Source organism: Hippopotamus amphibius, chromosome 4, assembly GCF_030028045.1.
Source record: "Hippopotamus amphibius kiboko isolate mHipAmp2 chromosome 4, mHipAmp2.hap2, whole genome shotgun sequence".
Classification (NCBI taxonomy): Eukaryota; Metazoa; Chordata; class Mammalia; order Artiodactyla; family Hippopotamidae; genus Hippopotamus; species Hippopotamus amphibius.
In genome coordinates, this window is record NC_080189.1 from 146,535,647 (window position 1) to 146,547,177 (window position 11,531).

General features: G+C 45.7%; 1 protein-coding gene across 1 annotated transcript; it reads right to left on the reverse strand.

Moving 5' to 3' along the window:
• Positions 1-4,939: 4,939 nt before the first annotated feature.
• GPR135 (G protein-coupled receptor 135) lies at positions 4,940-7,090 on the reverse strand. Its single transcript, XM_057732616.1, has 2 exons — positions 6,886-7,090; positions 4,940-6,641 (listed from the first exon to the last, which is right to left on the reverse strand). The coding sequence occupies exons 1-2, from the start codon at positions 7,088-7,090 to the stop codon at positions 5,185-5,187; spliced, it is 1,662 nt and encodes a 553-aa protein (XP_057588599.1). The 3' UTR covers positions 4,940-5,184.
• Between the last annotated feature and the right edge of the window lie 4,441 nt (positions 7,091-11,531).

The window sequence follows — 11,531 nt, forward strand, 5'->3', positions numbered from 1 at the left end:
GCAGTGGACTCCAAGGTCTTGGAAAATAACTCAGGCAAACATCTTACTGTTTAGGCCATGTGCTGCTTGGAGGACATGCAAGTCTTAAAACGACCTTGATTAGTAAAGGAAGATGAAATGAATTTGACTAACCATTACCCATGGTTTCACCCTTAGAATTTCCAGAGACTTCAAATGTTTGCCTTTTAAATAATTTTCACCAGCTACACTTGTTTCACTGGGGAGCAGGTCAGAGAGCTCCTCGCTGCCATTCCATAAGTAGAACCCCCAACATATACTTTACGTATTATTTTGATTTATTGATCCAACCATACTAAAAAGTTTCAAGTAATCAAAAATATTAAAAATTAATTTAAAAAAACAGCCCAAGACAGCATTATAGGGGTTGCCATAGCCCTCCATTGGTGCTGAGATGGAGTAATCTTTCTGTATTCAAAGAAGGGCTCTAAAGCTGTCTAAAGTTAGAGCTGGGTCCTCTCAGACTGAGTGGAGATAATTCACACGTTTGGTCACATTTGGATGTGACCAAAGACAGATTGATGGGTGCTTCAGCGGATGCAGTACAGACAGATGACCACTGAAGACAGATGCTCACCTGGGCCTCGGGGCTGAATAAGCCCATAGAGCCTGGGCTTCTTTAAGCCCATCTTACGTTTCCGCCACCTGGCAGAATAGGGGATTGGGGAAAAATTGTTGCATAAAAGTGACTTTCTTGTGCCATGAACATTATGGACTAGGATCTAGATCTGTAAAAGTCTAGGCAATTCTTTTGACAAGTTTAGTTGACAAGTTCTCTCAGGGAGAGAAAAGGGATAGGTAAATCAGAGAGGTTTTGTTTTCTCCTTCCAAGTAAGAGTGTTTAAGAGCTCATGGAAAGGATTTGGTTCAGCAGGAAAGGCTAAGGATATCACAGAAAGGAGATAATTGATAGCATGAGGTTCCTGAGGCTGGTGAGGGGACCAGCTTCTTTACTACTGCAAAGACAGCTGAGAACTGGTACAAATTCAGCTTAGTTTGTTACATTTGATGGCTAAAATATGAGGGTATATGATCTGATGGCTTCTGTTTTCTTTGTGAAGTAGAAGCAAAAGTGATCTTCCAAAAGGGGAAAACTGGTTAAAAGTTTGAGCGGAGAAAGGTTGAAGGGTCACTAAAGTGGGCAGAGTGAGCTGACAAGAGAAGAGGTTCAGATCGCTGGGCAGGGGTGAAGGGTCAGGCAGGGCTATAGATTCTAGATGCAGAGGGTACTAACTGATCTGACTCTAATCTTCTCCAGCTCTGCTCAGCCACTCTGGAGCAGGAATGGAGAAGGCCAATGATTGGAGTCATCCAGGCCTAGGATTTATATGAGAAAATAACTGCCCAAATCTCTTTATATGTATATATATATATATATATATATATATATATATATATATATACACACACACACACACACACACACACCACTGGAGCACCAGGGAAGTCCCTCTTTATGTATTTTTAAAACACTCATCTTATATAGCTGTTCTCCAAATTAAACAAAACCTTTCTTTTAAATTTTATAGTATCTATTTCCCATTCCTTGGATAATTGTTTTTATCTTTCAGGGCTCTTTTCCAGGTTTCCCATTATCTTTTACAAATTAGAGAAGCAGTACTGTGCAGTGGTTGAGATGAGATTTCTGGCAACAGTCTGCTAGGGACAAATCGTACATCTAGCACTTACTTCCAGTGTGATGTCAGGCAAATCACATAGTCCCTGTGTGCTTCAGTTTTTTCATCTGTAAAATAGGTGGTGTGATAATAATAGCATCCCCCCCCCACCATCACTTAGAGGGTTGCTTTGAGAATTAAATGAGCTAATGTATGTACTATGCTGAGTATGACGTGTTATTGTAATTTAAATGAAATACTTAAGCTGGGAGCAGAAGGAAATAAGGGACTTCCCTGGTGGCGCAGTGGTTAAGAATCCGCCAGCCAATGCAGGTGACAGGGGTTCGAGCCCTGGTCCGGGAAGATCCCACATGCCACGGAGCAACTAAGCCTGTGCACCACAACTACTAAACCTGCACTCTAGAGCCCACGAGCCACAACTACTGAGCCCACGTGCCACATCTACTGAAGCCCCCGTGCCTCTAGTCAGTGCTCCGCAATAAGAGAAGCCACTGCAATGAGAAGCCTATGCACCACAACCAAGAGTAGCCCCCGCTCACTGCAACTGCGGAAGCCGCATGCAGCAAAAAAGACCCAATGCAGCCAATAAATAAAATAAATAAATTTTTTTAAAAATGAAATATGAAGGATTACATTCTGGCCTTTATGTCTAAGCAATATTTAATCCATCCCAATATTGCATAGCTTCTCTTTCTCCTTTTCCCACTAAGTCATGAGAAAAGGTCTAAGTCATATTTATTTGAGTCATTCTTTCACATCTTTTATTCAAGGCACTAATTTTTGTCTAAAAAGCACTAATTAAGTATTTACAACTGGACCAGATTGGTTCCTGGCTTTTATCTACATGTCTTTTTCTTCTAAACCCATCTCTTCTTTGACAAACATTTCTGAAAATACTGCACCTTTTCTTCCTTACAGGTAAACTAGAGTCCTGATTATGGCCAATTTTTAGAAAGCACAAAGTCCTCAGTTGGGCTGTACACCCTCTTAAGGCAGGTAATGCGATTTCTACCCTTTAGCAGCCTTAGCACCCAGACACTTGTTCTACATAAAGTACAAGATAAAGCCAGTAGATGGTGGTGATGTTGCTGGTGGTGGTGATGCTGATGATAGCACCACAACTTCTCATCCTTAGTTTCTCTATCCATTGACCTTTGTGGGGACAACAGAGGGTAGGGAAGGGGATACGGGGCTCTGAGATTCAAGTCCTAGTTCTATCACTGACCGGTTGTATAGCCTCAAATGTAAAAACACACACCACACTGTAAATTGTTCAGTAACTTATTAGCTACTTTCTCTCTCTCCCCTCACGTTCTTACCCACCGTTACTCTTAGAACCACTAACAGAACAATCTCCTTCCCAAACCACCCCCTTCCTAAAACTTCCTACACCTGCCTACCAAGAGTTAGGGTGGGAATTCCTTTTCCGCCTATATTTATTTTTAAATGTCTTCCTTCAATTCTTCTTCTCAGGCAATACCCTATCTTGCAATACGCTTTCCTCTTTCCCCTAAGATCTCTAACTCTTTTTCTGCCTCTATTCACAGTTGCTGAATTCCTGCTCTATGATACCTTTCATAATTGGAAAGGTATCATTTTATCATTTATCGTTTTCCCCTAAATATCAGACATGACTTCCATTTTCTCACAATGTGAAAAATATACAACTTTTTTGTCTTTAACAGGATATCTGTTAAACATGAGTTCAGCCTCACTGCATGTAAATGTTTTATAAATGCTAAAGAGGAGAGATGATCTGATGTATTCTGTACTACACTCAGTGTAGGAAAATATATTACAGATAATTCACAAACTTCTGATTGTGTGATGCCTTGAGAAAGGGAAAAAATTAAAACATCTTTAGCTCTGACAAGAATCATATATTTCCATCTTGGATTACAAAATAATGACATACACCCATCTGTCACACACACAAAGTTAAATACTAATAAAGATCTTTAAATACTTTGCAAGAAAAAAAATGTGGCCATTTCACATTAAAATCTTTATATGAGAGCTGATGCTTCATATCTAGTTTATTTATTCAATGAAGTCTGTGAAATACTGAAGAGGGGCAAGATGGAAGAAAGGAAAGAAAGAGGGAGAAAACACAAAAACATCTTTTAAAATTCTGAGTAAATGATTCTATGTACAGCGGCATTTAATGTGAGAAGTTTCACCCACATAAATCCTGAATTGTGCTTTTGAATTTTTTAAAAAAGTATCTTTGTTTTGCACCCTTCTGAGGGTATTTCTGGCTTGACTGAAGTACCTCTCTGATTTTATCCCTAAGTTATGAATACTCTATTACACATAATAGATCCTACAGCCCTTCCCCTTTCAAATATAGACCACGTTATTTTAATGTCATGTTTATAAAGCAACTATTTTTAAAAGTACTATTAAACAAATATACCCAAACTTCCAAATGTAGGAGAACATGATCTTCTTGGAGAGCTTTATGCTTATTCCATGAATACGCCTACTTCTCAAAATCTTTTTCTTAATTCCTCTTTGGAATCATCTTCAGTTAGTTGAAAGCTACATAGGATAGCCAAGCTTATTACTTTATACTTTATTACTTTATTACTCACATGATTCAACCAACTTGACTTCAAACTACATTTTTGGCTGCATCCAAAAATCAAATTTATCTCAAATGCAAAGATTTTCTACTATGAAAATTATTTTTTAAGAATGTGAAAGTTTTCTGAGAGCGGCACCCCTAAATCATAAGAAACAAAAGCAGCAGGTTAGAGTAAGCTTTAAGTCTCAAAGCTTCCAAGGCAGATAATTTTGGGGGTTAGATTGGGGACATTAATTTCTAAGTATAATCTTGAAATTCTTTAAAAAATAGCCACATTTCTTTGTGTTTATACTTCTATCTGCCTCTCAAATGGTTGAATTTTATAGTAATAAACTTTTTCAAAATGCTAAAATGGTCTTAAATGGGATATAAATTTAAAAATTTCCACAAAGATTATGGGGAGTGGAGGTGGGGAGGAAATGCACCAAAGTGTGTAAGGATAAACATTTTCTACTCCTAACCTAAGCACCCAAGGCATGTGTCAGAGGTGCAAGTTCTAGAAATCTGAAGTTCTGTTGAATGCTGGTGATTTAGAGGGGTCTTCAAGCAATTCTTAAGGTCTTCATTCTTTCCTGAAACTATGTATATGAACAAATACCAGTTGCATTCACTGAATTTTTTGTGTGTTTCACAGTGTGATTCCCGTAATGTGAGCTTTTCAGTAATTGTGAATTTTATTTTTGTCATTTTTGGCACTTACAGTTCACAATGCTTGGTTGTGTGGTTTAAGATCTTTTTAATTTTTGCATTTTACATTCCTTTTGGCACATCTGAAAGAAAGGACATGGCCTTGTATGTTGTTTGGGGGAACTGGTGAGCCTCCCCCTCGGTCTCTTTTTCAAATGTTTGGCTTTATGAAATACATGATTCTCCCCGAAATCCTGTATCGTTAGTTGAAGCGCGTGAAAACTTGCCTTCACAAGCTGTGCATCCCAAGCCTTCTTAGAGGCTGGTATCCCCGGCTTCGGGTTTAGGCTGTTTAGTCGCTGCTGTCACAGGATCTGGTGGCCCCTCCCGGCAGAAAAGCACAACCGGATTTCTGCGAGCCCACATGGCCACGTCCCCTCCTGCCCCGCTGGTCGGGTTGGAAGAAGACACCCTGCTGCAGGCCCCCAGGCGGTTGGTGCAGCGGTTTCGAAGGGGATTTCGGCTTCTGGCCTGCAGAGCCCGGCCCTGGTTGGGGAGGAAAGCGTCCACATTCCTAGTCCGGTAGCCCTCTTCCCGGCTGCGCCCCAGGAGCACGGAAATGTTGGGATTGCGAACGGCGTAGATGACAGGGTTGATGGCCCCATTGGCCCAGGTCAGCCAGACGGCCACCACGTTGAGCAGCGAGGGAGCCTGCGCTGCCCGGGCCTGCCGGGCCGCGGCCAGCAGCACCAGAAAGCAGTAGGGCCCCCAGCAGCAGATGACGGAGACGATCATGACGAGCACGGTGGTGGCGGTGCGCACGTCGCTGAAGAAGCGCAGCGCGCGCGCGTAGGTGGTCAGGGGCCGCACGCGCACGTGCGACAGGCGCACCGTCCTGCAGATGTGGTAGTGGCAGAAGCACATGAGCAGGAAGGGCAGCAGGTAGCAGGCCACCACCAGCGCCACGCTGTAGGCCGCGCCCAGCTGCGCGGGGTCCGGGGACGTCCGGTACAGGCAGCCGTGGAAGCTCTGCGCCGCCGGGGGCTCCCGGGGCGCGCGGAGCAGCTCCCAGGGCAGGGAGAAGCCCAGGGCCGCCAGCCAGGCGCCGGCCAGCAGCTGCCCCGCGCGGCGCCGCCCGACCTTCTCCCGCGGCGGCCGCGCGATGGCGCAGTAGCGGTCCAGCGAGATGAGCGCCACGCTGAGCGTGGACACGATGCCGCAGCACGAGCCGAAGAAGCGGCTGGCGGCGCACAGGCCGCGCCGGGGCCCGGCGGGCGGCGCCAAGAGGTCCAGGAAGGCGGCGGGCAGGCAGAGCAGCGCCGTGAGCAGATCCGACAGGGACAGGGACAGGATGAAGGCGTTGGTGACGGTGCGGAGCGGCCGGTGCTTCACGATCACGCCCATCACGGCGCAGTTGCCCAGGCTAGACAGCACGAAGAGGAGCAGGAGCACGAGCGCCTGGGCCGCCACCGCCGCGCCGTGCCACAGCGGCGGCCTCTCCGCCGCCTCCGCCGCCCCGCGCCCGCCTCCGCCGCCGCCCGCCGAGGCGCCGCTGCTGGCGCCCCCGCTCGCGTCGCTCTGGTTCCCCAGCGCCGCGGCCGCCGCGCCGCTCAAGGAGAGCACGGCCGCCGCCGCCGCCACCGCGGAGGAAGTCCCGCCAGGCGCGCCGGCCGCGGAGGGGGCGCCGGGGCGTGGGCTGCCCGGCCAGGCCGTGCTCACGGGCGAGCGCACCGGCGGCGGCTCCTCCGTGCGGCCCCGCGGCGGCCGCGGGGCTGCTCATCCCGCACCGGGGGAGGCGGCCGCAAGCCCGAGGCGGCTCGGGGCCCCGGCCCGAGGCCTCTGCCCGGAGTCGCGCTGGGCCGGAGGGTTGACCGTCGCCCTGGACCCGCAGAGCCTTTGACGTGCGTTCGAGGCGTTGCCGAGGTTACCGCGTGTTTACGCAGGAGCGCGGGGCAGGACGCCGGCCGAGGACCCTCGGAAAAGCCGGTCCAGGATATCACGTCTCCCGGAGGTTACGCGGCCAGCGGGTGGGCTTCAGAGAGTGCCGGGTCGTTCTCCTCAGGGACCACTGCCCGGCCAGATCACATAAAGCGGGACTGGCCCTCCCACAGATGGCCAAATTCAACAGGGGTTCACTCTCAAGCTCTCTTGGTGGATACACAGGTCCTATAGAGAGGCGGGGGAGGGGGGTTGCTTTGCTTCCTGTGGGTGTTGCTGGCATCTACAGGTAAGAAAGGAATCTAGAACCTGAAGTGGAAAACAATGTAAATTCGGAGATCTTAAACTTGAGGGAGCAGAAGAACTTAAAGCGGGTGTTCTCAAACTTCAGCACGCAACAGAATCACCTAGAGGGCTTTTTTAAAACAAAAATGACTGGGCCCAATCCCAGAGGTTCAGATTCAGTAGGTCTGGGGTCCTGCCTGAGAATTTGCATTTCTAACGAGTTGCTGCGTGGTGATGATACTGCGCTCCAGGGACCACACTTTGAGAACCACTACTGTAAATGAGCTTATTAAAATGCACATTCACTGGCTGACTCCCAGGGTTACTGAGGATGGGCCCATGTCTAAACCCCAGTGGTGACTCTGATACAGGTGCTTTGAGGAGCTAGGGATTCTGGAGGCAGGATGTCACCTTGTTTCCAAGGACCTGGACTTCAGGCCCATTACTGTCTCATACGTGTCTGGGAAGAGGGAAGAGTCATCGGTTCCTTGCCCTTCTGGCAGCCTTCATCAGTTCTCTAGAATGTGGTGTGGTCTGAATTTAAGGTGCTGCCAGAGAAGCAGTCACCACAGATGCAGCTCCAGGTATCTGGTGGGAAGATACAGGAATAGGAAGGGCCAGCCTGCCCAGGGAAGCTGCATCTCAAGTTTCTGGACATGGCCTCTAATGGGGGAAAGTGTGATTAACCCTTAGGTTCTCTAAAGCAGTGGTCTGCAAAGTGTGGACCCTGGACCAGCAGCATCAGCATGACCTGGGAACTTGTTAGAAGTGCAGATTCTCAGGCCACACCCCAAATCTACTGAATCTGAAACTCTGGAGATGGAGACCAGCCACGAGCCCTGCAAGGGATGCTGATGCACCTTTGAGGAACAGTGATCTAATGAAGGACTAGTAAACGTTCAGGTCTTAGAATCAACAATATTAGTGTTTTGGGTGCTTATTTCAGTGAGGAAAAATATCCCACTGGAAACTTACAGTATAAATGAAGTTCATTTAAGATGGTAAAATAAAACTGGGTTTCTCGGTCTCAGCATTATTGACATTTTGAGCCAGATAATTCTTTGTTGTGGAGGCTACACTATGCATTGTAGGATGTTTAACAGTATCCCTAGCCTCTGTCCACAAGATGGCAGGAGTGACAACTAAAAATGTCTTCAGACATTGCCAAATGTTCCGGTGGGGGGGGGGGGGCAACCTCAGCTGAAAACCACTGAACTAAAACAAAAATATATAACAGATTAGTTTATTTAGTATGTCTTCTCTGTGCTAGGTTTTCAGAAACAACAAATAAGAATCCCAGCCCAAAGAACCTTACCGTTTTAGGCAAACACAAATATATTACAGTGTCGTAAATGGTGTTTTAAAATATAATGACTGTAGGAAGACAATCTGGCAACTGGGAGACCAGTTAAGGCATTGTAATAGCCCAGGGGAGAAATGAAAGAGTCCAAACTAAGGCATTTACAGTGAAGAAGGAGAAGAGATTTTAAGGCGGCAGTATATGGATTAGAGTCTTTGGATATAAGCAATACAGTGAGGGCACGGTCTCATTTAAGCAGAAGGAATTTACTGACAGGATAGGGGGATTTCAAAAGAATAGTCTAAGAGCCAACCCCCAAGAACAAGAGAAGTCAGGGCAGCTCTGGAGGTAGAGATAGCAGAAAGGAACTGAGGGTGATCTCTTTAGGGCTCTATAGGAATGTCTGTTTCAACAGTTTTTCAGACCTTATGTCATTTCTCTCAAGATCCCAGGTCTTAGAGGAGAGAGTCTGATTGGAGTACCCCTTGCTTGGCAGCCCCAGCAAGGCTACATGCAGGGGATGGATAGTTTCCCAAAGGGAAAGGAGAGTGTTGTTGAAAAAAGGAGAAAGGAATGACGCCGGCCAAATCCACAGACACCCACCTCAGAGCATCAACAGACATGCCATCAAAATGGCATGAACACGGAGCCAAGGATAGATCCCAGGTTCCGGACTCGATGACAGGTGGTGGTGCCATTAATCAAGTTAGGAGATACGGGAGGAGGGGCACATTCTAGGGGGCAGATGAGTCTGGTTTGTCTACCAAGCAGGGAATCTGCTGCATGGCTCTGGAGCTTAGGCTTTAGAGACGTGGGAGATGTCAGCCTTTCTACAAGAGAGAAAACCGCGGGCATGAATGTGATGACAGGAATACGGGATTGAGTGAAGAGAGAAAGGAACCATGGGCAGAATGCTAGGGAGAAGCAAAAATTAAGAAGCAGGTAAAGGGAGGAAAGCTAGGCAGATGAGAGATGTATTTAATGAGGCATATTTGGCCAACAGAAATCAGCCATGTTTCAGGGTGTTTTGCTTTTGCTTTTCAGAAAAGAGGATAATGTAATTTTCTCAGCCTCTTCTCAGAAAAGTTGCTGTGATGATGAGGTCAGCTATATTCTTTACCTCCAGGTAGGGAACTAACAGCCTTCTTATGTATTTCAGAGCTAAAAGGAGAAGTTTCCAAGTAGCGGAGACTCACTTGTAAAGCCTGGGCCCAAACGGCGAATTAAAAGAAATTGGTTAAAACTGCAGTCCTCCTACCAGCAGCATCAGCATCACCTGGGAGCTTGTTAGAAACTCCCCACCCCATGCCTAAGAAATGAGAATCTGCATTCTAAGATCCCTGGGTAATTCACACACGTGCCTGCAAGGAGCAAGCAGCAGTGTCCACCGTGGATTGCATAAACCTTTGGGAGACCATTAAATCTGGCCGTTAGATCAAGCTTAGTTTCCAATGAGTAATGAGGTCGAAACCAGATTGCAGTAGTTGATTAGCAAATGGAAGATGGAAAATATACCCAATGAGAAGAGAGTAAGGAATCTAGAAGCTTGACTACAAAGGGAAGGAAATAGGGGTGACAGACAGCAGGCTGAAGAGGGAAGGTGGACAAGGGGTGTTTGTTTCATTTTGTTTATGATGATACTTGAGAAGACTAGGCAGGAACCAGTGAGGGGAAGGAGGTGGCTTGAAAGAAGTTAGTGATGAGGCAAGACCCTTAGCAAGGATGGAAAGGATAGATGTGAGCAGTATTCAGAAGGCAGAATCCACAGGACTTTGTGACTGATTAGACACATGGAGGTGAAAGGAACAGCAGTTGATTTCCCTAGTGGTTTTGACTCCACGGGAGACACAGTGAAACACAGAAGGAATGAATATTATTGCAACGGTTTGGCTCTGGTTTGGATTAGAATTTAGGAAGATTTAGGCAGTATTTATTTTTCAATATTCAAGAAATATAACATTTTTGTTAAAGTACTATATCATAGAATAAGTTCTGGCTGTCCTGTCTTAGAAGTGGAGGCAGTGTAGCAGGAAAATACTGGACTTGGAGTCAGAAGCCCTAGATTGACAGCCTCAAATGTGACCCTAGGAGAGTTATTTAACACTTCTGACTTGTATGTCTCTCATATTCATGAACGAGATAAAAACAGTGGCATACCATGGGCAGGCAGAGGGCGTGCCAGCCTGGGTGTAGTTGATCATTGGGTGCACTGTTGGTAGAGAATTTTGAAACAATAATAAAACTCACTAAATGTCCGTCTGCATTTTTACTGTCACCACATGCTAACAATTCTAAAGAATGTCAGTGATAAAATACTCCCCACCCTTGGTAACCATGGAATAATAATACAAATTTCATAGTGTACTTCATTAGATCAGGGGATATGTGTGTGCACGTTAAAAAATGCTGTAAAATGTAACTTCTAAACAATGTATGTGTCTTTTTTTAAATGAATGTGACCTGTGAAATTTAAAGAGAAAATAGTGGTTCTATTTCTATTAAAAAAAAAAAAAAGTACAGCAAATCTCCCTAATCTGTAGACAACTCCTTGGTCACATTTAGTGATTTTTTTTGGAGGTAAGTGAATTCTTTACCACAGATTTTAAGAGATAATGTGTGGAAAACACTAGTTTTTGTGTATTTAATAGGGAAAGCAAGAACATTAGCTTTATAGCCTTGGTTTTGGTCAGGCAACTCAATCGCAGACCTCATAGCTGGCTCTGTGCAGACCTGCTGAATGGCACAGCCATGGAAGTGAGTTAATTACTTCATTGTCTGTATGCTCAGAAAAAGAACTACTGTTACTTACCTCAAAAAAGAGTCTACTCAGTATTGAGAGAACCACATGTTGAACAACTTTTAATACTTCATTTTATGACTGATAAGGATCAAGTTTTTTTTTTTTTTGAGAGGCTCACAGCCAGTAACTTGCAAGAATGCCAATACTTGAACATTTCTTTCATTTCAAACTACCCGGCATGTAGTTGGTAGAGTAGGAGGCTTTCCCTGCTGCACAGAGTCACTGATGGACTCCTACTGTGTACCTGTACCTCAATAATGCAGTAGACAACCCCTTCTGTAAGAGCCTTAAAGATACATCAGAAGCCTGCGTCTTGGTCTCCTGAGTATACAGGCGAGG